Source organism: Eschscholzia californica, unplaced genomic scaffold, assembly GCF_041429995.1.
Source record: "Eschscholzia californica isolate CP2 unplaced genomic scaffold, dmEscCali1.0.p SCAF_1, whole genome shotgun sequence".
Lineage (NCBI taxonomy): Eukaryota > Viridiplantae > Streptophyta > Magnoliopsida > Ranunculales > Papaveraceae > Eschscholzia > Eschscholzia californica.
In genome coordinates, this window is record NW_028238198.1 from 19,998,401 (window position 1) to 20,024,876 (window position 26,476).

The 26,476-nt window shown below is 36.1% G+C and overlaps 3 protein-coding genes and 2 long non-coding RNA genes across 10 annotated transcripts; 3 read left to right on the forward strand and 2 right to left on the reverse strand.

Moving 5' to 3' along the window:
- The first annotated feature begins 1,481 nt into the window (after window positions 1–1,481).
- Window positions 1,482–2,729, forward strand: LOC147564957 (uncharacterized). The gene is made up of 2 exons (XM_086642831.1): window positions 1,482–1,681; window positions 1,760–2,729. Exons 1-2 carry the CDS (start codon window positions 1,482–1,484, stop codon window positions 2,727–2,729), a joined length of 1,170 nt encoding a protein of 389 aa, XP_086498957.1.
- A 57-nt stretch (window positions 2,730–2,786) lies between these two features.
- Window positions 2,787–3,272, forward strand: LOC147564958 (uncharacterized). Its single transcript, XM_086642883.1, has one exon. The coding sequence runs from the start codon at window positions 2,787–2,789 to the stop codon at window positions 3,270–3,272; it is 486 nt and encodes a 161-aa protein (XP_086499009.1).
- A 2,810-nt stretch (window positions 3,273–6,082) lies between these two features.
- Window positions 6,083–7,005, reverse strand: LOC147564959 (uncharacterized). Its single transcript, XR_015229065.1, has 2 exons — window positions 6,811–7,005; window positions 6,083–6,305 (listed from the first exon to the last, which is right to left on the reverse strand). It is a non-coding gene; the product is annotated as an uncharacterized LOC147564959 (long non-coding RNA).
- Window positions 7,006–7,695: 690 nt separating this feature from the next.
- LOC147564960 (uncharacterized) lies at window positions 7,696–10,255 on the forward strand. Its single transcript, XR_015229136.1, has 3 exons — window positions 7,696–7,852; window positions 8,849–8,922; window positions 9,991–10,255. It is a non-coding gene; the product is annotated as an uncharacterized LOC147564960 (long non-coding RNA).
- An 867-nt stretch (window positions 10,256–11,122) lies between these two features.
- Window positions 11,123–19,457, reverse strand: LOC147564961 (uncharacterized). Of its 6 annotated transcripts, XM_086651352.1 has the most exons (16): window positions 19,113–19,308; window positions 18,780–18,821; window positions 18,654–18,693; window positions 17,942–18,076; window positions 15,046–15,766; window positions 14,775–14,924; window positions 14,430–14,680; window positions 14,273–14,338; window positions 14,134–14,199; window positions 13,954–14,051; window positions 13,580–13,860; window positions 13,399–13,489; window positions 13,197–13,292; window positions 12,517–12,899; window positions 12,277–12,419; window positions 11,123–11,571 (listed from the first exon to the last, which is right to left on the reverse strand). In XM_086651352.1, exons 5-7 carry the CDS (start codon window positions 15,763–15,765, stop codon window positions 14,669–14,671), a joined length of 882 nt encoding a protein of 293 aa, XP_086507478.1. In that variant the 5' UTR covers window position 15,766; window positions 17,942–18,076; window positions 18,654–18,693; window positions 18,780–18,821; window positions 19,113–19,308; the 3' UTR covers window positions 11,123–11,571; window positions 12,277–12,419; window positions 12,517–12,899; window positions 13,197–13,292; window positions 13,399–13,489; window positions 13,580–13,860; window positions 13,954–14,051; window positions 14,134–14,199; window positions 14,273–14,338; window positions 14,430–14,668. The 6 variants fall into 6 exon arrangements, with proteins under 6 accessions (XP_086507478.1, XP_086507474.1, XP_086507473.1 ...); XM_086651348.1 differs by lacking the exon at window positions 17,942–18,076 and having other exon boundaries at window positions 19,113–19,457; XM_086651347.1 differs by lacking the exon at window positions 17,942–18,076 and having other exon boundaries at window positions 13,954–14,061; window positions 19,113–19,355.
- Window positions 19,458–26,476: the final 7,019 nt, after the last annotated feature.

The following is a 26,476-nucleotide window of genomic DNA, read 5'->3' on the forward strand; positions in this document are numbered from 1 at the left end:
GTCATGGTTTCTTATCAATCTAGCTTCCATGATAGTTGGTTTAATTGATGAAGAAATACTAGGTCTTTCTTTTGTATACTAGTAATTAGATCCTGAGTTCCTAATTAAGATGATTGTGTATATTTATGTTGTGATAAAATTATTACTTGGGAATGAATATTTATGTGTTTATAGAGGTGTATATTAATGTACATATTAGAAATTTAAGCATGTTTAATATTGATTTGGGATTTATTGGCTAGTTTTGTGACTTAATCATTTGAGAAGCTAGAAAAGTCATCAAGGAAGGGAATTCAGTTCAGTTAGATAGTGAAAAGGAAGAAAAGTTAGAGAAGAAGAAGGATAGTTAAGTTGAAATGCTAACCCAAGGTAGAGTAGAATGAATGAATGAGAAACATGAGTGCCTAAAGTGTTGGTCCAATGAAGAGAAAAAGTTTGTATTTATTATGTTAATCTAATTAAGAAGATAAACTGAAAAATGTATAATATTACTTATGATATTATATGAAGTATGGGTTAAAAAGTAAAAGTGCAATCATATCGAATTCATCTTATGTGTTTTCAATTTACATGTTAAATTCATGTCATGTTTGTATGTATTTTAGAAGTTGGTAGTAATTTTAGTACGTATACATAATGAACTTATCTTTGTTTTGTAGGGTAATTCGTAATGGAATCCGTGAGCATTTGGTTATTTCATGGTGGTAAATTAGAAAACGTGAATAACGAAATTAAGTATATTGGTGGTAAACAAGCTGGGATAGTTGTATCAGGCGGGACTACACTTAGAGAATTTCGTGAAGTTGTTAAAGAAATAGTATGTGAAGATAGCACGACAAGTTTGCCAAAATTGAGTTTTATGGTTCCGGGGACGATTCAGAGTCCTTCACCTATGGAAATTCAGGTTGAGCGTGACTTCACATTTTTCTGGACACTTGTCAAAGGTAATTTCCCTAAGTGTATTCCATTGTATGTTACTATGGAAGGTGGTTCACACTCTAAAAACGTAGAAAAGGAATACCTAATACCAGAGGAAGTTCCTCAAAGAGAACAAGTGTGCTCGATAGATTTGAACATTCCATTCACTAGCTATCCGACCACCTCACCAAACAGAACAGTTACAGAAGAACCTATGATCAGAAAAAGTGTTGAGGTAGGTGGGGAAGAAGAACCCGGAGATTTTAGACATGACCATTATTCTCTCGATGAAGAAGATTATGTGGTAGATTTGAGTTCTTCGGGTGTAAGGGAAGAACTCGCAGAAGAGTTAAAACCAGACATTTGTTCTAGAGAACAAGAAGACTATTTGTTTGATTTGAGTTGTTCTGAGATTTGAGAATATTCTGATGAAGTTAATTTTGATGTAGGGGGTGGATCATCTGATGATGTTGAAATACTTAGTGAAAATCCATTTGGTAGAAGTGGTTGCGAGCAAGAAAAAGTTAAAGGTAAGGAGCCTTTAGAAGACTTAGGTACGGAAGATGTTGATCTATGAAGATGAAGACGAAGGGTCAGGTTCAGGAAAGAAAGACTTGGGTGTGAAAGTGTATGAGGTATTTAAATGCAAGAGTGCATTAAAAGATAAGATGAGTTTATGGGCTCTCAGTGAAAAATTCGAGTTTCGAGTAAAGAAATCAACAAAGAGTTTATGGTCAATAGCTTGTGCAGTTGAAGGTTGCAGGTGAAGTTTACGAGCAATTAAAATCGGCGAATCTAATTTCTTTAGGGTGTCTAAGTTTGACGACACTCATACTTGCAGCAAGATTGGCAACCTCCACCGTGTGCATAGACAAGCTACTTCTAGAGTTATTGGAGAGTTAATAAGACACAAGTTTGTAGGAGTGAAACGAAAACACAAACCGCATGACATAATCCAGGACATACAAAACGATATTGGCATCACTATTAGTTACGATGTTGCTTGGCGGTCAAAAGAACGTGCGATTGATTTGGTGAGGGGGTCTCCTGATGAAGCGTATGCTGTATTGAGTAACTACTCAAATGAGTTGTGTCGGAGTAATCCAGGTACCATATGCCACATTGAAAAAGGTAACTCAAATCACTTCAAATTTTATTTTATGGCACTTGGTTGTTGCATACGTGGGTTTAAGGAATGCATTCGACCAGTTATTGTGATTGATGGGACCTTTTTGAAAGCTAAGTATCTTGGTACTCTATTTTTTGCTGCTAGTCTTGATGGAAACAATAACATATACCCAATTGCATTCGGCATTGGTGATTCGGAAAATGATGAGTCTTGGCCTTGGTTTCTATCTCATATACGTCGAGTTATTGGCGATGTTAACGACTTAGTCATTGTTTCAGATCGACATAGGAGTATTTTGAAAGGAGTTCGAATTGTATTTCCTAATGCAATGCACGGTACATGCATTTACCACCTTAGTAATAATTTGAAGGCAAAGTTTAAAAAAGATGTTTTCCTTTCGTTATTTTTTAGAGCAAGCAAGAGTTACAAACTTTCAGAGTTTGAACGGATATTCCTTGAGTTGGATCTTGCTTTTCCAAACGTTGGTCGTTATTTGCGTGATGTTGGAGTTGAGAGATGGGCTCATGCTTATGGGAGTAAGAGGCGGTATGATATCATGACATCAAACATAGCTGAAAGTTTTAATGGTTTGATGCGTGAAGCAAGGGAACTTCCTATCACACATGTCGTTGAATACATTAGAGCAACCATACAACAATGGTTTTTTGAACGTCGGCAATAATCTAGTACGAGGGAAACAATTCTAACCCAATGGGCAGCAGACAAGATAACTTCACGGATGGAACAGGCAGCCCCATATTTCGTTATACCAATCAGTTCAACCGAGTTCCAGGTAAACTATGATCGTACAAGTGAAACAGTTGACATACTAAATAAAACTTGCAGTTGTAGGGTGTTTGATCTAGAGCAACTACCATGTATACATGCTATCGCGGTTATTAAACGCGAGGACTTACACATTTACGACTATTGCAACAAATATTACTATCCTGAAACAGTGCGCAAAGCTTATGCCGAATCTGTGTTCCCCGTCACATCTCAATCGGGTTGGTCATGTCCAGACCTTCCTGATGAGTCATTTATTAGACCTCCAACTACCAGACGTCGAGGAGGTAGACCAAAGATAGCAAGAAGAGAATCACGCGGGGAGTCTCTACCAAGACAAAGGAAGGCATGCAGTCGATGTCATCAATCGGGACATAATAGGAAGACTTGCCGTTCGAATGAAGCAGTTCCATCTTTTTGTCAGACCCTTCCTCTTTGATGCAAGTGTAAAAACAAAATATCTTTGCTTATTAAGTTTTTTACTACCTTAGTTGTGTATTTGTAGGTGTATAACACGAGTTATTTGAACAAAAATATGCAGGTTCAACACTTAAAGGAACTTTGGTTAAATATTTTGGAGTGATTGTAGTACAATTTTGATGTATGCCACGATTTCTCGATACATGATGAATGAATTTGTATTTTTGATTTGCAATTATTATATACTTTGACTAGTTAAAATTTTTATACGAAAAGACTCCACGAGAAAACGTGAATCACAGTCTGAGTCTAGACTCCTGCAGTCTGAGTCTAGACTCCTGCAGTCTGCAGTCTAGACTCCTGCAGTCTGCAGTCTAGACTCCTGCAGTCTGAGTCTAGACTCCTGCAGTCTCAGTCTAGACTCCTGCAGTCTCAGTCTAGACTCCTGCAGTCTGAGTCTAGACTCCTGCAATCGTCTTGTCATCATTGTTATCGTCTAAGTTACTTACAACCATGGAAAAACATTAATTTACGTCTTGGAATACCCACATACATATCAGTATTCAAAAGTGCAACAAGTAAAAACCACATACACACAACGAGAATTCAAAGATTATTTTTCTTCATCGACACAACAATTTTTGTCACAGTAGTTGTGATCTCTAAATCTTTTTTCTCAGCAATTTGGGCTAAATTTTCAAACATATTCTCGAGCTGGGCAATTTTCTCGTCCTTCAGTTTCCCGTTAATTGAGATATTTTCATTAGTCTCAATTGTTCGTGATGTCTCGCCCTCATCCCACTTAAAATATTTGCAACGTGACGAGCAATTGAAAAAATACCTACCATGATTTTCATTGTTTTTGTTGACCCTTAACCATTGCATTACACCCTCTCCACACCTCGGACACATTTTTCTTGTAGGGCATTCAACCAATTTATGTCCAGCATCTCGACAACTGAAGCAAATTCCGTCGTTAAATCCTCCCATGACTAAGTAGAAGAAGATGATAAAGAAGTAGAATAAGAAGATTGATAGACTAGTAGTAATAACAACTTTGTAATAGATGCTATCACCCATTATTATAGTCAATTGTAAAATCAGATTTATGGATTCTCCAAGTTGCCATGTGAGTAAATAGTTGTTTGATTGACGTGTAAAAAGTTGATTGATTGAAAGGCTTGAGTTGTCTTATTACTTTAAGATTAAGTGTATGAATCAGTCTAGACTCGTTCAAATGCAGTCTAGACTGAGTCATATAAAAGTTTTTTTTCAAAATCTCCATCATTTTTATTCCTGACAATTGAATATCTGATTCTTAGATTTAGATACTCAATATTCTTTTTATAAGCTTACCAAAAAGTTGATTGATTGAAAGGCTTGAGTTGTCTTATTACTTTAAGATTAATTGTATGAATCAGTCTAGACTCGTTCAGATGCAGTCTAGACTGAGTTATATAAAAGTTTTTTTTCAAAATCTCCATCATTTTTATTCATGACAATTGAATATCTGATTCTTAGATTTAGCTACTCAATATTCTTTTTATAAGCTTACCAAAAAGTTGATTGATTGAAAGGCTTGAGTTGTCTTATTACTTTAAGATTAATTGTATGAATCAGTCTAGACTCGTTCAGATGCAGTCTAGACTGAGTCATATAAAAGTTTTTTTTTTTAAATCTCCATCATTTTTATTCCTGACAATTGAATATCTGATTCTTAGATTTAGCTACTCAATATTCTTTTTATAAACTTACCAAAAAGTTGATTGATTGAAAGGCTTGAGTTGTCTTATTACTTTAAGATTAAGTGTATGAATCAGTCTAGACTCGTTCAAATGCAGTCCAGACTGAGTCATATAAAAGTTTTTTTTTCAAAATCTCCATCATTTTTATTCCTGACAATTGAATATCTGATTCTTAGATTTAGCTAGTCAATATTCTTTTTATAAGCTTACCAAAAAGTTGATTGATTAAAAGGCTTGAGTTGTCTTATTACTTTAAGATTAAGTGTATGAATCAGTCTAGACTCGTTCAGATGCAGTCTAGACTGAGTCATATAAAAGTTTTTTTTCAAAATCTCCATCATTTTTATTCCTGAGATTCATTTTAGAGTTCTATATATGTTGTAATTTCATTACCCAATTCCACACTTCATCTAGTTAAGTACACACTAAAACAATTTAAGGAACCTAACAATTCAAATCCATAATGGATACTGGTAATAACAACTTAAACGATTCTACCGTGTTGAATAGACGAAGATTCCAATTACGACAAATGGCTCGAAGATTGCAAGAAGAAGAAGAATTTTTTCGGAATGGTAACGGGCGAAGAAATAGATTGACGGTGTTAGATTTAGAGATTCGAACCAGGATTGAGCTACATGAGCAATGCATTAATTTAGGAGTTAGGGTACCAATTTTCCGTGAAGCTGTCCATCTTCGAAACAACGCTAGAGACTATAACCGGGCTTTACTATATGTAAGAGAAGACAATGATCGAATGAGACTAAGGCTACTTCGTCATAGTCATTTGCGTGATGGTTTAGATGTCGAGCATTTGTGTTCTCCGTACTCGATGCGCAATGAGACAGACTATTATTCGGATTATGTTCGAACTATGTTGGGAACCAATATGGATATTTATACCGTTGGTTCCGACAATGAAGACGATCCTAATCTCATTGAAAATTCGTCTGATAGTGATGCTTTCTAAACCCCTATGTACTAGTTAAATAATTGTTTCTCTATGTGGAAATGTGTTTGGTTCATTAGTACGATTAGTAGTAATAGCGATAGGCATATGTGCCAATATGTATCTTTGCTTATGTGATCAAATGAACTTTTATTTTCAATCTACCCCAGACAAAACGTTGTGAATAAATTGTACATATATAAAATGTAACATCAAAACGGAATAAATTCCTACAAGAACACTAAGCAACATCCTTGCCCTTGCATATCTCATCGCACGTGCATTCCCATGAAGCTAATCCCGACGGACAACTGTGTAGATTATGGCCGAACTCATAACATAAACAACATATTTCATCCTACATATCATAACATGTGAAAAATTAGTATTCTTGTAAGAATATAAATTCATTAATGAAATTAAACCAACTTACTGTTGTTTCTTTCATCGTCGCATCACATAACCATTCAAAAGTCTTACACTCATTATTTCTGCATAATAGAAAGTAACCCTTTCCTCTAATGTCAGGAGTAAACATTAATAACATGAATCCGTTGCAACCGTATTGACATACAGAATAGTTCCATCGACAATCGGTCAATAAATGTCCTTCCATTTTACAAGCATGACATATATCTACACTTGAATTAGCCATGAAATAATTGTTGAGTAGTTGTGTTATTAGTTCATACTATTAAAGAAATAAGTTCCATTCACACCACACATATTTATATAGGTATATACTTTAACTTTTTAAATAACAAATAAAATTGTTTTTATGTACTGGCACAATATATTTTAGTGTTTTCTATAAAAAAAATTTCATTATAAAAGGGGTACAGGACTACTTTAATTTTACAAACCTTTTATATTTCTATCAAGCTTTACTTTGTCTCAAATTGTACAAAGTATGAGTAGTTCAAGTTCGATGGAGGTTTGCCAACTATGCGAAGAAACCACACACACTGCAACAAAATGCCCATGGATGTATTCAAGGTGTTCTGTTAGTACATGCATCGGCATTCAAAAGTTACATGTATTCGAAGGGCATCCGTGTCCTGGAAGAAGATATTTAGCATATCAATTTAGTTGGTGTGAAACATTCAAGTGGCTTGATCATGCCATACACGAGTCAAAAGCAACGAGTGTTAAACAAATTATTCCAAAGACTTGTTACTACTGCGACGAGGATAACCACGACATAAAAGATTGTCCATGGGATGGTTATCCATGCACAAAGCCTAACAGCGGAGGTTGGATGCGTGTTCACTCATCAGAGGATCGTGGTAGTCGTGGTCGGAAATTCGTTAGGTGTTTCAAATACAACCAGTTCGAATGGACCGAAGATGCATTGGCAAAACATGATGCTGTCATGAAGAAACGCGGAATTCTCAAAGACACCAAAAAATAGGTTTGAGTACAACTTTTAGGTTTCATAAAAGTTATATTTTCTTTAAAAAAAAATATTCTAATTGTACACAAAAAAAATTAAATGATTTAGATTGTGACAAGAGAATATATTCTCTTCTATATATACCACAACAACTCCCTCTTTGTTGACACAAGATAGTTGTGACATCCCATGTTTTTAAAGTTAGTTGAGGGACTATTTGACATTTGGGTCAAATCAAAAGAGGGGCTAAATCAGCAAATATTGCAATTTGGGGGGTATTTTGCAATACGGCCAAATGCAGGGACTTAATTGAAATTTCGGCTATTTGGGGGAAAACTCAGAACCGACTTCTCTTGCATTCTTTCTCTGTTCGATTTTCATGAGAGGGTTAGGGTTTGAGTGGAAGAAAGTCGAAAACCAAGTGAGTTGGGTTGATTTTCAAGGAGGATATCTTGTTTTTGTTGAATTAAAGTGTTGGGAAGTGATTGGAGCTAGTCTTTATGGATAATTTGGTAAGTAAAATTCCCTTTCTCTCTCTAGACCGAATTTCTTTTGAATTTGGTTGATGAAATCTTGTTTCTACTTCGAATTTATATTAGTTTGCGATGAAAACATGAACAAGTAGAGTAAGAACAACTAAATCAAGTAAGAAATTATGGTTTTGATGATTTTATTGGCTTGTTCTTAAATTCTAGGGTTTGAGGCTTATGGAATTTGGGGGTTTTTATAATTCATGCAATTATAAGATGTATTTAGCTGGGAATTAGGTGATTTTGAGATATACACAAGTTAGAGAAGTTAATTGGGTTAGTGTAATGATCGAACGACAATTTCGAAAGACTGCACAGTGCAGTCTGTTGTCGTATAATCTGGGTCTTGTACAGTATTCGGATGTGTTTTCCCGAAACACGAAAGTCGTATATTAGGATGTTAGCTTTCCGAAATGGTATGGCACAACTCGATTCGATATCGGACGAGAGAGTTACGACTGTTTTACTAAACAATGCGCTATTCAGCAAATCTGAAAACTGCCTACTGTTTTACTATTTTAACTAGTCATCGAGATATCGAATGCTGTTCGAGTCTTCATCAATATTGTAGTATGTCTTGTCACGATTCCAGAAAGGTATGGTACAAGTCGTTTCGATCTCGGCTGAGAGAGTTATTGCTATTTTAACGAACCGTGTGCTGTTAGGAAAATTCTGTTTTGGTTGTTCGTATTTGGCAAGTTTCGGAGATGACTCACTTGGGTTTCTGGCGAGGACATCTAATAACTAAATGTTAAGGATATAAGTAAGTTTCATAGAGTGTGGGATCGACCTTAATGGGACATGGTTGTAAAGTTAGAAGATCGGTCGAATTTCGGATTAACATGAAGTCTTCCAAATTACGGGTTTCTTTTGTGTTCTTGTTTAAGTTTTATTATTTTACTTTTTATACTCTTTAAGTTATACCAAGGTTCTTACTGAAGAACTTAATGTATATTTGTTTTGTTTATGGTTTGGTAGAGGGGGAACCGGAGCATTTCGTGAATGATTTGGCTACGGTTGCAGCGGAGGAAGACTAGTTCTTGTACCGCTAGGTAGGGGTTCTGAATCCTTTATCCAGCATGGTTTTATAGATAATGAAATGTGTTAGGTTCTACAGTAATATATGCGCCATTATAACTAGAGTTTAGGTAGCATGAAACTCGATTTTAAGTGATGAACTGGAATATGCTTGAACTGTTTTGATGCGATATGAGAAATGTTTTCGAACTGTTTTTACGATGATTGCGAATTACTTGAGATTTTCTTGTATGTACCCGACTGCGAATTATGTCAACCTACGGGCACGTAGCCATTGAGGGTAGGATGACATGTGGACACGGTTGTGACCCGTGTGAGACCGGTGAGGTGGGCGACACTAGTCATGAGACCTGTGGGAGTAGAGTGCTTCACTTGCTGGCCATTGGTGCTCGTGCCTCCAGCTCGAGGCTCAGGGCCGTACACCCTGACCGCTCGCCTGGGAGGTGACATTGATTTGGATCCCTCTGCTTTGTGGCGATATGACTCTTGGTTGTTCCACTTCCGTGTTTGATAAGATAATGAATATGAATATTGGTTTTGAGATACGAATGTAAATGGAACTGATTTTGAAAGATTGCATTAGATGCATGACAGGGTACCGAAGAGAATGAGGTTCAGGTCCTTCCATGGGTATTGGGGGACGGCTCTCTTATTCGAACTCGGTGATCAAAAACGTATTTAGATACTTAAGATATATATGTATCATGAGGTAAACTCTTCAATGATTGCGGAGTCCCTTAGTGGGAGAGGGGCTTACCGGCTAGGGGTAAGTCTCTTTCTCGAGGAGACGTAGTGCATTAGCTAGTGCCATAAATGGGCTGGTACTATCTAACGCACTCTAGGTTCTCCTGAGGAACTCTCCTCTTATTGGGAGCGCACCATGGGTGGGCAGCTAATCACTGCTATTGCTTGCTAGATTAAGGAAAATGGTTTTGTATATAGTATATATGGTAACTGGTTTGATAACTCGATTTGTCATGATGTTTACAACTTATTAAATGAACTTTTGAAAACGTGATGGGTTTTGGATTGGTCTTCTACCAGAATAACTCGTGTCGGTGAGTATTCTGACCCCCTACCAGTTGTCAGTGTGCAGGTTCTTGGTTGTAGCCTCGAGGCGGAGTTGTATTCCAGCCGGTGATCTTGTCTGACGAGGCTAGTGGAGTTTTGTCGTTTTATATAGTTTTTCGTTATTTTCAAGTTATGTATTTATTGCAGAAACCAAACTCTAATATGTATATACGTAAAACTTAGAGTTGTATATAAGTTGTATCGGCGTTTTATGAGGCGTTTGTACGTTTGTGGTTCGAGTTTCGACCCGAAGTTGTGTTGAGTTTGTTTAGCTTCCGCTTAATAGTTTATTCTTGTTTATGCGAATGTATGGTTTGCATGACAGGTTTACAGGTGCGACCGGTTCGATTTACAGAGGAGACTCTGCCGGATTTTAGTCTCGTCTGTGAATTGCCGGGGCGTGGTCGTGTCTATTTTGGGACACGGGGCGTCACAATAGTTACCACAAAATGTTAGACTAGTTACCATGTCCATTACTACTCGTTGTCAAATATGTAAGAGTGTAGACCATTCCGTTAACGAATGTGGTTGGAACTTTTGCTATTGTGAAATGGGTTGTTTCAGTTATATGTCGTTGATGTATGCTACTGATGCTAATAATAATGGGATAGGTTATTTCCTTCTCTGTAAGAACAAGAATTGCAATAGGTTTGAGTGGGTTTCTGACGCTAGAGAACGTTACAGAGAAGTAAGTATATGTCTGTGTTTTGTTACAAGTTACTAGTTTAGTTTACCTTTTCTAAAATGTGCATTTCGATTATCTTTTGTATCACACAGGAAGCTCAACATAAACCATGTCCTGCTTGGGACGGTGATTCACACGACAGTACAATATGTCCAGTTGTATTGAGTGCAGACCCAACCTCACATGTTCGACAACTATTTTAGTGCATTGTGAAGTTTGCAATTAGTATTGCAATAATACTATTCAAGCGCTTTAAAAGTTCTGTTAGTAAGTAATGTAATAGTTATGAAGTATAATAAATGTAATTTGGTTTGTTTTAACGTAATAGGCAACATCGGTACAAAGTGGACATGTCTAAAAATAGTCTCCATTAGTTTTGACTGAGTCCAGACAGAGTCTAGACAGAGTCTAGACTTACTTAAACGATTCATGAAATATTTGAATGCAGGAAGAAAAACTAATTGGAATATATGATTCATAACATATAAAAGACAAGAACCGAAATACAGACTTGTCCACAACAAAAGACTTGTCCACAAAAAGCACAAGAAACGAAATTCAAACAAAAAGGTCAACTGTCTAGTAATAGACTTTTTTAGTCATCGATAGCATATTTGCCAAAATCAAAGAAAAATATCAACAATATGTGATGAAGCTGACAAGGAGACAAAAGACCTCTCTATTCACGAGAGAAGGGAATCTTCTAACGAAAACCCCCATCGAACGAAAATGGCAGAAAACATATGCCAAAGGGTAGGCGAATTCTGATCAGTTGTAGTTATTCTTTGGTGTAGCAGAATTACACTTGCTTGACCTGGATATTGTGAGTAGACTAGAACCGCCAAATTGGTTGCTTCCCTCCCTGCACTAGAGCAACCTCTTCCCCTTTCTTTACCATCCCATGCTCCTGAACAAAAAACACCACATGATTCAGACACACAAAATAATGAAATACTTCAACTTAAGAGATTTCACATTATATATGCAGAGAGAGAGAGAGATGCTACAAACTCTAATACTTCAAATTAAACTTCAACGATTTAAACATGAAAAGCAACTTGGCCTTTGTTGGGATCGACTCAAGCCACTCCAAAATGTAGCTCATCCACGTATCATTCAGGTGGATCGGCCAATCCCAACTCTTAGGACTTTGAGCTATAAGTATAATAGGTGAAACTCAAAAAGATCCAGCAGGTCCGAAGCAAGGGAATTTATAGAGACAAAGTTATCGAGTTTCTCTTCTGTTTATCGCACAGGAGATTTATTAGTTCAATACAAGGAGTCGTAGTCCACTACACAACTCGGTCAACAGGGGAACTTGCTTAGATCTCAAGAAGGTCATGTAGAGGATTAGTGGACCAAATTAGGGCTCAAACTCCTTTACTCCTGAAACTACACATATAAGCAACACAAACTATACAACATTCATCAAGGAGCTCGGGCTTCGACAAAAAAATTTAACCAACATCGAGCAGTGAGTTACGACAAAAAGAGATGCATGATTATCATGGTTATGTACCTAGTTTCAGTAATTCATTTTTTTCATGATAATGTACCTAGTTTCAGTAATATATGAAGTAATATGCTAAGACACTAAGATTCCAACTCGTACCTCATCTGAGAGTGTGGTAATTAAACAACTTTAAGCATAGGTTGCGTCGATATTCGGTTATATCATTCAATGACCAATCAGCTAATGGTTCTCCAGATGTTAGACAATCGAGTATCTTGAGTAAATAAAGTCCGCAGTCATCCCTGTGGTACAAATATAACATTCCTAATTAGTAATAATACAGTTGTTAAGTGGCCTAATATAATTTATAATAATATCAATTTGTGAGATAAACATTACGTGTTTTTTTGTTGCGGGACAAAATCAGCGTGTTCGACTGCCCATGGATTCTTCTTCACGGTTTTCTTTTCTTCTTCGTTGTCCTCCAACTTTTTCATTAAAAATGGCAACATAGACTTTAAAAAACTCATACCCCTGGTCTGCCGTCGTCCATCTCCACGAATTGAGTCGTACATTACGATCTTTCTTTCTTTAAGGTGAACAACACCTAGGACCCAATGAACACCTTTACAATTAACCGGGAAATATATTTGGTTCAGCATCTTCCATGATTTGCTTGCTAGTGGAAGTTCTCCATTCAAATATTTCAAACATCTGTCTTCTTCGCCCGACAATGGATCTTTCCGAAAACGGGATTTCTCGTGACGAGTTTGTAGTAGTTGCTTCGACAAAAAGAGGAGAAAACACAATATTAGTCATGAATATTAGATCATGTTTATAACCAAACTACTAAGAGTAGCAATGAAGATAACCAAAACACGAAAGGGGCACACAAAGAACTATAAAGTTACCAACAATACTGCTAAACTAAATAAAAAAGTTCTAAGCATTAACACTTAGTCCCTAACGAGACTGAAATCTAGGATACAAGAGATTGACAAAAGGAATGAAACAAAGGGTTATAAAAGATGACACACAAGATACAAACACTTCGTAATACATAATAATCACAAACTTACAGAAAAGAAACAGTCGGTCGTTGTCCAATCCAACCCGAATCTTGAAGGGTCACAGTTTCTTCTTGTACGGTACTAATGCAACCCAACATCGATTTGCTGCAACATATGAATGATAGTGATAATCAAGTCTTTCACTCTTTCATTAAATTAGACTACAAATTGTATAAATATAAACAAAAACATAACTCCAATAGTCCTATACCTCGCATGTCAACCAATGGTTCTGCATCCATAGCTCTTTAAACCATTTACCTTCTACGGTTGCAATGCCAACATTTATACGTAGGTTTGTTCTGTCAAAGGTACTCATGAGCCAAATATATAGCTATTATAATTATGAAGAGAAAATTCATATTATAGTAAATACTAAAATAGGTACTTACTGGTGCTTCTTCCATGCATTTATCCACGACATAAATCTAATAGTATCGTTGACGTCAAATGTTTCACGAACGTTACATTTTTTCCTTTTCATCCCTACGTAAGGTGATTTATTGGTTTGAATGCTATCTCTGGGAGGTCTTAGGGCTACAGACGGATACTTTTCTAATAAATCGTCTACTTCCTTCACTCGAGCATCGTTAACACCATTTGCATCTTCATCTACCTTAAACACCTCACTAAACACGCTATATATCGTGTCTAATGACCCTTCGGTCGCATCCTAAAATATAAATAAATTAGGTAGAGGAATAAAAAAGAACCAATTATAATAGTCTCAAAACATAAATTTTTAACCTCATATAAATTTTATTACCTCCATCAAATCTTCTTGCAATTGGGGGCCGGATTGACCTTCTCTCATCTCACACAAAGGAAATTTCTTCACTCCATCAACATCATCTCCCACCACATCTGTCGCACCCTACAAATTTTTTTCACTAAATACCTTCTTTGTTCAAATGATTACAAATACTAATACACGCATATATATTACCTTTGTAAAACATTCATTTTCCATTTGATCAAGACGATCATCTACATCAATATCGCCTAGAGTCTCCTGCAATAAACCGATATGCAAACTCCTCAATATAATGAAATAGTTATGCAACTACACTACCAAATAACGTTACCTCCGGAGACAAACGGTCATGGAACTCTGAGAGGTTCTCCTCTGCATTGGTGTCTTCTACATCATCCTACGGTAAGCAATTTTATTGTATAAATACCTTGTATGATGTAATCTAAATATAGTTCAAACAAAAAAGGAAACTACTACTAATTAAGTACCTTTCTATCCATTTCGGACATAAGCTTCTGTGATTTCTCTTCCATATCTACTTCAGATCTCTGTAATCCACCACAAACACATATTTTTTTTGATTCCCCATTTTTTATTATCTCGTCACGTCGACGAAGATCTTCTCTAAGGTCAAAAATCTCTTTCTTAAGTAGCTCGGTTTCGCTTCGTGACCTCTTTAACTCTGAAGTCTCTTCTCTATCTTCTCCACCTTCTCTACTATAAGGTGTCACACTTCCACCTAAAATCATTGGAAGATGAACATGTTAGTATAAGTAATTATAGGGTTACAAAGAATACGTGAATTATAAGAGGATTTGAGACAAACATCTTACATTTGGATCTACAAATTTTTTCCTTAATGATTCAAAAGTGGCAGGTTTGCATTTGGAATTCCACTTAACGATAGGAGGATCGTCATTCCCTCCTGCTTTTCGGTTTGCGCATTCTTCTGCAACTGTGGGTAGGCATTCGTATGCCCAAACCTGCAATCAATTACAACAAAGACAGTTTCACAAAGCTATTCTTTAATTTTTTAAAGTTATTTGATTTGAACTCATTGTGTAAAACTAATAAAAGTTAGAAAATAAAATCAAATAACATTACCTGAAATCCAAATGGGCAGCCACTCAAATAATAAGTTATTCCATTTTCCTTCTTCTCTTTCTTTGATTCCATTGCACGAGGCAATGCCTTCTTCAGGCAAGATAAAGTGCGTTGGAAAACCTTAAGACCCCATGGAAATTTATTGAATTTCTCTATATTATCCACCAACTCTATATGTTCTGTATCTACACTCGTCCTACGAGCATCTTTACCTAACAAAAAATAGTCTAGGCACAACAATAAACAAAGCTTAACCTTATCTACATCAACTTCACAGTCTTCAATACATCTCTTTAAGACTTCCTTGTTGATGCTTGACTCTTCTGAAAAGTATTTCTCTCTCAATGATACCTCGTCAAGATCTTCCTCCATGTCTTCTACAAGCGTGTCTTCTTCATCTACTTTCACATATTTCAACCCTATAATCTCAGAGAAGTCAACAACTGAAAAGTATTCCTTCTTACCCACAAAAAACTTCATCGAACCATCATCCATATCCGATGATTTAGTTTCACGCAGCAACATGTTATGCACAAGTACATAACAAAACTTAAGGTCATTTACATCTAAAAGATGTCCAAAACAACTTTCTTTGAACATTTGCTTTTGTCTATCATTTTTCAAGTTATCTTTAACATAAATCATATCCTCGATCCTTGAAATGCATGTCACTTTCGCACGAGGTGCTTCTTTAGTCTTTAATGGTAGGTTACGTGTCATCCTGCATAACAAATAAGAAATCATATTGTCAACCTCCAATTTTAGTACTAAATATAACTTACCCAAACAAAATTTAAACAAACACCATTTTACAATCAGATATTGATGTGCATTCAAACACAATAGATTCCTATGAAGAAACAAATCTAAGTGAACAATATAATAAACATGTGAAGAAGCATATATAACACAATTTCATAATTCAGCAATCTCAATGGGAGTTATCCACACTTTTCTTAAGAACAGCTATGAACATTATACACACTTTGCTTAAGATCAGACCATATAGCTTTATGTATTTATATGAGTTACTTAAGATAATACAATAACAACAATATATAATGAATGTTAATAATGAGCTCGTATATAATTACCGAAAGTCTAAGGAAGTAGATCACAAATAAATGAATACAACAAACTCAGTAAAGAAGAAAAATCAAGTACCCATGAATGAATAGAACAATTTAATCATAATTAACATATTATAGAGAGCAAGAATCACCCCCTTAACAGCTCGTCCGGTGTTTATGAAAGGGATTTCCAACGATACGTTATGTCATCTATTCTCTTTTGCTAATTTTAGCACCTATTTTTGGTAGAATCACACATGTATATAGTTACATGAATATATTTAACAACTTCAATGATCTCATCTAAATTGTATCGCACACTGTGTATTTTAGCACCTATTTTAGCACCGTATCGCACACTGTGTATTTCTCATTTCTTTTAAGAAAAAAAGACTCCAACCCAAACCCTAATCAGATTCTTTTAAATCCCAATTTGATTTAAATGTTTCAAATGCTCATATTGATTCTATTGAATGGAATTGAAGTGTTATGCCTATTATGCCTTTTCTCCTCTTACTCTTGTTATATCTATTAATTACCTCAATAGATTCTCCTCATATCTTGTTCACAAAAATAAGCCATGGTTGATTCAACTTATTATTGTTGCTTGTCCATGATTGGCTGCTAAGTTTGAATAAAAACCATGTTTTGGTTATGGCCAATCTTCTTACCATTCCCTTTCTCCATTTTCATTTCGAGTCTGAATCGAATCGGACCAAATTTCGAAGTGTTTGTTTTGTTTTTGTCTCGTTGGAGTTGTTTGATTGCTGTTTTGGATTGATTTTGGCTTTGTTTGTATCCAGCTATCCAGATAAAGACGAGTCTGATTTGAAGAATGCAAGACAAACATACAACACCCAAGTCTCTTTCAGAATACCTCCCTTTTCTAAACCGAGTAAACCCCATAGCTAACAAGTGATTTTCAGTCTATTTCAGATCTATATGGAGATAAATTAATCCTTAGCCTATGATATTATGCACTTGCCCGATTTCAGTAGATTAATTTGAACAGGAGAACATATTATTCACCTCATCTTTTCATATACAAAAGCGCAAAAACACACATAATTAAGACACAGAATTCTTCGAAAACACGAATGTCAATCCTCATCAGGATTCTCTAAACCCAAGGCTGGCAAGTACATATGAGGAATTTTGAGTTCAGGGAGATGAGTAGGGGTTTCAATATGAGGAACAAGTGAGGGTAAATCAATGTCATGTTCATCGTTCCGTTCGCCAACCTTAACTACAAGAGAGAAAATATGTATTGAAGCCAAAACGATTCAAACAATGGAAATTTAGGTCTTTCCACTCTTCATTGGAAGATGAATTCTGTAACACCACTTTTGTTCATAGAAAATTGGTTTGAGTAATCATCAAAATCATACCAGGTTGAACCCAATAAATATTCCAACAAAATTTCAGAACCAATTCATGGATATACTTAAAATCAACAAGGAACAAGTGGATGAATGTTATCAACTTTCTGAAATTAACTTCTGAATTCAATGTTACAAACCCACTATCTATTATCTTCACTCTGACATTTCTACAAACAGGTTATGTGTTATATTTATTATGTGGGTATTATTTCCCTAAACCCTAAATATATACTACTAATAAAATATGGTATGTCATTAACTCAAAGAAGTAAGAACCCTAGTTAACCTTCATTAAAACCCTAACTAGAAGCTTAGCCTCCATTAAAATCCTAATTAGAAGCCTCCATTAACACCCTATTAGAGCTTGCTCCAAAAAAATCTAGGGTTTTAGGATTTAAATTTGGGGGTTAGAGTTCCCAACTTTTAAGAGAGATAGAGGAATACCTGAATCAAAGAGAGTGATCGATTGAGAGTGTTGCGTGAGAAAGATTGTTCGATTCAGAGAGATTACCCGAGAATGAGAAAGATGAGAGAGTCCCGTTGCTTCCCTTTTTCGGTCGACTAGAGAGAGAGTAAACTCTGATTTTGGCCAAATTAGGTTGTCTAGATTATTTAGACAATCTTTTATAGTGAGGGGCAAATATGGAAGTTTATGGCTAAAATTAGGGTCATTTGACCAATACTTGGAAATAAGGGTCATTTTAACAAATTTGACCCAGTCAAAGGTCAATCCACCTAAATTCCCATTGAAGAGATGGTCGGTGAGATTTGAGAGAAAAGAGAGAAAAGAGGGTTTGGTATTGGGCGGTGAGGTAGAGAGAGAAAGTAAACTTAGATTATGGAGAAAGATAGATATTTTGGAGAGAGAAAATTTTGGTTTGTAAAGGGAGGGAGTAGTTGGATATATATAGGAGGGCAAAAGAGGGATTAGAAGAAACCATTAGGTCTTAGAGATACAAGTTGGGGAGAGATGGAGCATAGAGATGTGTATTTGGGTTTGATATGAGTTATTATTTGATTATTGGATTTTGGGTGAGATAATAATCCTTGCTGGATTTTTTTTTGTATTTGGGCCCAAAATTTGGGCCTTTCATCAAAAAATTCATACAAAAAACAGCAGTAAATAGTCAATAAAAAAATGAACAATAAGACTTACTTGTTGGTTTGAGAGAGTATGTCATTATAGTTAATAATCCCTCCGAAGAGAAAAAAAAACAACATTTAATGAAAACTTAAAATAAGAACTACCAGTGTCTATGGAAGTACAAGAAAGAAGGCATACATCGTGCTGAGCATATATCATCAAAACCTCTCCATGCTAATCCTGTTTGAAGAAATAACATCAACCATGGAGAGAAATGATTAGTTATATGATAAAGAATGGGAAAGATCAAACAATATTTTTATGATTATGCAGTGAATGGAAAAGGGTAAAAGCAGATCTGGTACTACACACACATCTTATTAAGAAATTTATACAGAACTTGTTGAACTACCAATAATAAGAATAACCAAATCAAATAGGCATTCAAGAATCCATTAAAAGAACAAAGAATAGCAAAAGGGTTCAAACATGAGCTGAAAATTAATCACTAGAGAAGAAAAAGTAAGTTACCTGCATGATCTTCAGTTTTCCACTTCTTCATGAGTTTTTTGAGATTTTGGAGAAGTGCTAGGAAAGAAATTGTTTATGTTAAGTTGGAGTTGAAAACTAAAAAAACTCAACAGAAAATAAAAGGAAAAAAAGGAGCATTTATAGAAGAAAACCAAAGATCCAGATGAAATTTTAATATTGTATATTAATGGGGCAGGTGGGAAGATAGTCTAACTTCTCTTTTAATGTTCTGGACATTGATTTGACTATACATAATGTCAAATCAATGATATTATATGATATTTGGCTTCGATTTACAAACAGCACCCCCGTCCGTTTTGACCTCCACATCTCTAAAATGTCGACAATTTTTTTTTTTTTTGTTGAAGGACAAAATGTTAAATATATGAAATTTTAATTTTAAATAGAAACAAATATTTTTGTTTTATGTGAGGATAGTCTAACATTTAACAATGACAATTTAACAACAAAAAATATAATATCTAGGTCATCTACAGTCGTTATCAATTGATTTTAGTGTTTCCCTTACTCCAGGCACTTTGCTGTCTCTTCTTCTTTGTGAAGTTACGTCATTAATAACTTGAGAAGGAGGTTGAATTGGATCAAAGTTTTCTTCTACTGCCTCACTTTCTATATGTTCATTTTGACAGTCTTCCAAATTCTGATATTTAGGATAAAAAGTAAAAGGGGATGTTTGGCATATGCGCCTCCGTCATCCCCATTCGAGGGTTGTGTCCAAAGTTGTCTCTCCCTTTTTCGATTCTGTTATTTCTAATTGAATCAATAAATGTCAAAGTTGTGTTCTTTCGAAACACCATAAATTACCATTTAATTTATCTACTATTCGTTCTTCCTTTCCTATTTGTAAAGTTCATGCTGATCTATGGGGGTCCTTCTCCAGTTTCATTTAATTGTGGTTTTCGGTATTTTTGTATTAGTTGATGATTACTCTCGCTTTAAGTGGTTATATTTTTTTTTACACAAAAGTATCGAGTTTATGCTTGCTTGCAAAATTTTACATCTTTAGTGGAGAACCAATTCGGAACCACTTTAAAAGGTTTTCAAAGTGATGGGGGAGGAGAGGTCACTTCTTCCTCTCTTAAAAAATATTTTCCAGACAATGGTGTTTTGCAACAGTTTTCTTGTCCCCATACCCCTCAATAAAATGGGGTGGTAGAACAAAAAATTCGTCACATTGTCGAAACTGGTTTAGCTTTGTTACATCAAAATTATTTGCCAAAATCATTTTGTCCCGAGGCGTTTAGCACCGCTTCTTATCTTAGCAATCATTTACACACGCCCGTTTTAAAAAATGTCTCATCTTTTTGATATTATGTCGGCGACAACCCGATTATGATTTTTTTTTCGTGTTTTTGGTTGTCAATGTTTTCTTTTATTGATACCTTATCGAAAAAATAAAGTTGAGTATAAGATTTCTCTGTGTTTTCATTGGCTACAATGATACTCATAAGGGTTATAAGTGTCTTAATCCGACTACGTCTAGAATTTTTATCTCTCGGCATGTCTTGTTTGATGAAACACTTTCTCCTTTTGCACTTAATGGCTTGCAAAATCTTAGTGAAGTATGGATGAGACTCCTCGTTGGGTATTTTTAGACATCCATCTTTCGCCGCCTTCGCGCCCTTTGGTTTCCTCTTGGGTGGTCAATGCTTCACCATCCTCTTCAGTTCTGGTTACTGTCCAGTCTTCTCCCATTCAACCACTAGTACCGCAAAAACAACGACATGTCTCTGGCTCACTGCTGGCTTCGACGGAACCCTTTGCAACTTATTCTCTACCTTCGGACAGTGTCCATCAAGCTATTGATCGACAACCATCGAGGCTTCCGACCGATGGTTCTTCTCTGTCGTTATCTGCTGCCCCTTCTACTTTGTCTCTCATCCATTCTAATTTATCTACTTTAGTTAATATTGCTACAACTGATTACCACACTGCTGATCCAGATTCGTCTGAATTGACTCGTGCAGACGTTAGTGACCCTATTTAGTCGATGTCGGTTCAACATCCGATGGTTGCACGATCAAAATCAGGTATTGTGTAAACTAAAGTTATAAACTTCATAGTTGCCTCTAGACATTTTGTTTCGCAGGTTTTTTGTCTTCTTTATCTGATCTTCCTATTGAGCCGATTTGATTCTTGCCTCGAAGGATGTCAAATGGCAACTAGCTATGGCTGAATAGTGTAATGCCTTATCGAAGAATATTACTTGGGTATTGGTTCCTCGACACCCATCTCTGAATCTTGTGGGGTGTAAATGTGTCTATCGCGTTAAATCCAAATCGGATGGTACTATCGGTCGGTATAAGACTCGTCTAGTTGCTAAGGGTTATTATGGTGTTGATTTTGATGAGACATCTTCTCCTATCGTCGAGCATGTCACTATTCGTTTGGTATTAAGTGTTGCGGTTTCTTCTGGTTGACGTATTAAGCAATTAGACGTCAAGAATACCTTTCTCCATGGGCTTCTTGACAAGGAAATTCATATAGAGCAACCCCCTCTTTATCAATTCCATATTTTCTAACCATGTTTGCAAGTTAGATAAGGCTTTATGTTGCTTTAAATAGGCTCCTCGGGCATGGTTCACTCGCTTTACTATATTTCTTCAGGAATTAGGCTTTGTCCCCTTGCGGTTTGATTCTCCATTCTTTTTCCAGGCTACATCTTCTATTACAGTACTTTTGTTGCTTGTTGATGATATTCTGATTATTAGGTCAGATGATTTGATAATTTCCTGTCTTATAAGTTCTCTTAATGCTCAGTTTTCGAAGACCGATTTGGGTGACTTACATAATTTCTTTGGTATGGAAATTACTCGGTCTTCTAAAGGACTTGTTTCCACTCAGAACAGGTTCAATGCTGGCTTATGATCTCAAATTGATCTTCTTCATTCTAAACCCGTTTCCACTCCGAGTCCTTGTGGTAAGAAAATGTCTTCCTTTAATGGTGATAAGTTTGATGATCCAACCTTATATCGATCCCTCGTTGGGGCGCTTCAGTAATTGTCTCTGATTCATTTTGATATAACCTATTCAGTTAATCAGGTTTGTCAGTTTATGCATTCACCGACTACGATTTATTTTAGTGTTGTTAAGCGCATTCTCCGGTATCTTAAGGGGGCTCTTGCTCGTGGTTTGGTTTTCGTGTAAAGTGGAAGTGCCTAGCTTCACTCTCTTGTAAAGTTGTAGTCTACTTTTTAACTCATGTCCAGATTAGTCATTATTTTACTAGTTTGACAAAATTGAGTTTTATGATTCCGGGGACAGCTCAAAGTACTTCACCTATGGAAATTCAAGTTGAACGTGACTTCAAATTTTTCCGGGCACTTGTCAAAGGTAATTTCTCCAAGTGTATTCCATTGTATGTTACTGTGGAAGGTGGTTCACACTCTCCAATTGTAGAAAATGAATACCTAATCCTAAAGGAAGTTCCTCAAGGAGAAGATGTGTGTCCGATAGATTTCAATATTCCCCACACTAGTTATCCGGCTACGTCACCAAACAAAATAGTTATGGAAGAACTTATTATCCGAGAAAGTGTTAAGTTAGGTAGAGAAGAACATGCCGAAGAGTTTAGACATGATCATTATTATGTCGATAAAGAAGATTATATGGTAGATTTGAGTTGTTCCTGTATAAAGGAAAAATAGGCATAAAAGTTCATACCTGACCCTTATTCTGTAGAATAAGATTATTTGCTCGATTTGAGTTGTTTTATGATTTAAGAATACTATGATGAAGTTAATTTGGATGTAGGGAGTGGATCGACTGACTGATGATGTTGCAGTAAGTAATGGAAACTCATTTGGTAGAGTTGGTTGCGAGCAGGATAAAGGTAAGGAGTCGTTAAAAGAGTTTGTATCTCCCTCATACTTTATCCCCAGACATAGTTTTGTTATAAAAAAAAGACTTTCTTACGGAAGATGTTGATGTGCTTATAATTGTTCCTCCTTTACATGATCTACCACAACTTTCGAGTAATTTTCAACCTATGTGTAACATCTATGAAGACGAAGGGTCGGGTTCGGGAAAGAAAGACTCGGGTGTCAAACTGCATGAGGTATTTAAATGCAGGAGTGTATTAAAAGATAGGTTGAGTTTATGGGCTCTCAGTGAAAAAATCGAGTTTAATGTAAAGAAATCTACGAAGAGTTTATAGCAATAGCTTGTGCAGTTGAAGGTTGCAAGTGGAGTTAACGGGAAACTAAAATCGGCGAATTTATTTTCATTAGGGTGTCTAAGTGTGATGACACTTATACTTGCAGCAAGATTGGCAACCTCCACCGTGTGCATAGACAAACAACTTCTCGAGTTATTGGGAGTTGATAAGGTACAAGTTTGTAGGAGTGAAACGAAAACACAAACCAAAAGACATCATGAAGGACATACAAAATGATATGAGCATAACTATTAGTTATGATGTTGTTTGGCGGTCAAAAAACGTGCGATTGTGTTGGTAAGGGGAGGCTCCTGATGAAGCGTATGCTACTAATAAGATGAGTTGTGTCAGAGTAATCCAGGTACCATATGTCACATTGAGAAAGGTAACTCAAATTACTTCAAATTTTATGGAACTTGGTTGTTGCATACGTGGCTTTAATTGTGATTGACGAGACCTTTCTGAAAGCTAAGTATCTTGGTACTCTATTTGTTGCTACTTGTCTTGATGGCAGCAATAACATTTACCTAATTTCATTCGGCATTGGTGATTCGAAAAATTATGGGTCTTGGCCTTGGTTTCTATCTCATTTATGTCGAGTTATTGTTGATGTTAACAGCTTAGTCATTGTTTATAATCGACATAAGAGTGTTTTGAAAGGAGTTCGAATTATATTTCCTAATGTAACCCACGGTGCATGCATTTACCACCTTAGTGATAATTTGAAGGCAAAGTTTACGTAAGATGATTTCCTTTCGTTATGTTTTAGAGCAACCAAATGATACAAACTTTCAGAGTTTGAACGGTTATTTCTTGAGTTGAATCTTGCTTTTCCTAGCGTTGGTCGATACTTGCGTGACGCTGGAGTTGAGAGATGGGCCTGTGCTTATGGGAGTAAGAGACGGTATGATATCAAACCTAACTGAAAGTTTTAATGGTTTGATGCGTGAAACAAGGGAACTTCCTATCACACATGTCAATGAATACATTAGAGCAACCATGCAACAGTGGTTTTGTTGGGTTACGGTGTCTCCTAGTGTTGGTAGCAGAACCTCAGACATCTAGTATGTCTAACACTAGTATCCCTAAGATCTCATGCATAAGCTAATAATAAACTAAGAGTAATGTGAAGACCAAGAGCTCCAATTGTTGTTCCTCTACTCAAGACACCTGAATAATCAACTTGATCTCCCACCATGTTGCTAGCTAGAACACCAATGATGGTTTAATGTAGAACACTTTTTCTTTAGACTAGATAGATAGTTTGGGAATTATTTCTCTTTCTTTCTCTACTTGATGTTGTAGAGTAAGAAAGCTTCTTGATAATTTTTCCACACTTTATTCAAGTCCTAAGAGACATTATATATAACCCTAAGTTAGAGTCCAACCCTTATTAGGTTTACTAAAAGTTCCTTTTGAATAAGGTTTAAGGTTTTCACAAAAATGGAAACTAGCTTTTATATCTTGTTACCCTAACTCATGGTCGGCCAAAGCATGCCATAAAGGGCAGATCTGGCCGGCCCTATAAGGCCTCCCGGCCTATCAAGGCCGACCCCTTTTTGGGCATCAAAACTCCTTTAGTTTGCCCCGACCAAAACTCCTTTATTCAGACCTTTTGTATTATCTTTGCCTAAATTTCTTTTAGGCCTTTTGGACATATTTATGTGTCTTACCCATGTCTATATGTTTTATCCCTCTAGTCATATCATCCGATCAAATTGTCATTCTTTGGTGTAACTCGATATAGGATCCGGTCGAAGTTAGTCGCGAATTACTTAGTAACTCGACGACCGTAGTTGGTTTCTAGCTAAACACTAAGATCCCTAAATCGTCCGAACTTGATGATCTTCTTCATCAATTCTCCCATCCGACAAATTGTCTGCATTGTATCTTTGGTCGAAGGACATCTCCTTCAGGTTTTGACGACAACAAACTAGTAGAAGAGATACAATTCTTACCCAATGGGCAGCGGACAAGATAACAACATGGATGTAAGAGTCATCTCTATTTTTTGTTATACCGATAAGTTTCACTCAGTTCCAGGTAAACTTCGGTAGTACAAGTGAAATGATTGATATAAAGAATAATACTTGCAGTTATCGGGTGTTTGATCTAAAGCAACTACCATATATACTATCACGGTTTGTAAACATAAGGTCTTAGATTATTACAGTTTTTGCAACAAATATCACTATCTTAAAACAGTGTACAAAGCTTATGCCGAATCTTTGTACGTCGTCACATCTCAATCGAGTTGGTCATGTCCAAACGTTCGAGATGATTCATTTATTAGACCTCTAAATACAAGACGTGTCGAGGAGGTAGACCAAATATAGCAAGAAGTAAGTCACGTCGGGAGTCTCTACCAAGGCAAAGGAAGACCTGCAGCAGATGTTATGAATTGGGACATAGTCGGAAGACTTGTCGTTCGAATGAAGCAGTTCGCTCTTTTTTGCTAGACCCTTCCTCTTTATCGATGTAAGTGTAAAAACAAGATATCTTTTCCTATTAAGTTTCTTGCCACCCTAGTTGCGTGTTTGTAGATGTATGACACAAGTTTGTTGAACTTATTTGCAGGTTGAACACTTAACGAAACTTCTTTGATCAAATCTTTTGGAGTTAAAGTACTACAATTTCGATAGTATGTCTCGATTTCTCGATACATGGCGAATGAATTTGTATTTTTTTATTTGCAACTATTGAATACTTTGACTTATTTTACTTTGATATCTATTACAATTTAGTAATATTAATTTGAATGTTTAAACTGCTTATGGATATGGTCACTTGTCCACACTGTGAGTGTAGACTAATCGAAAGACTCATCGAGGCAGTCTGAGTCTCGACTCCTGTTGTCTTGAGTCTAGACTCATGCAGTCTGAGTCTAGACTCCTGCAGTCTGAGTCTACACTCTTGCAGTCTTGAGTCTAAACTCCTGCAGTTTGAGTCTAGACTCTCATAGTCTTGTCATACAATATCATCTAAGTTTGTGACAATCATGGAAGAACATAAATTTACGTCTTGGAATAGCCACATACATACAACGAGTTCAAACAGAATTAAAAAGTGCAACAAGTAAAAGGTCCTACTACATTCGAATATTTTTCATTGGAGATGCATTAAGAGACTTCACAAATTATTTTTCTTCATCGACAAAACAATCTTTATAACAGTAGTTGTGATCTCT

What these genes read in the sequence shown, in the direction of transcription:
- LOC147564961 (XM_086651348.1), bottom strand. Translation starts at nt 19,143, where the DNA reads ATGAAGAAGTGGAAAACTGAAGATCATGCAG. An exon ending in TGATATATGCTCAGCACGAT is followed by an intron (nt 18,694 to 18,779) that starts GTATGCCTTCTT and finishes TTCTCTTCGGAG; the next exon opens with GGATTATTAACTATAATGAC. An exon ending in GCTGCCCATTTGGATTTCAG is followed by an intron (nt 14,925 to 15,045) that starts GTAATGTTATTT and finishes AATTGATTGCAG; the next exon opens with GTTTGGGCATACGAATGCCT.
- LOC147564957 (XM_086642831.1), top strand. Translation starts at nt 1,482, where the DNA reads ATGTTGATCTATGAAGATGAAGACGAAGGGTCAGGTTCAGGAAAGAAA. An exon ending in TGTGCAGTTGAAGGTTGCAG is followed by an intron (nt 1,682 to 1,759) that starts GTGAAGTTTACG and finishes TCATACTTGCAG; the next exon opens with CAAGATTGGCAACCTCCACC.
- LOC147564958 (XM_086642883.1), top strand. Translation starts at nt 2,787, where the DNA reads ATGGAACAGGCAGCCCCATATTTCGTTATACCAATCAGTTCAACCGAG.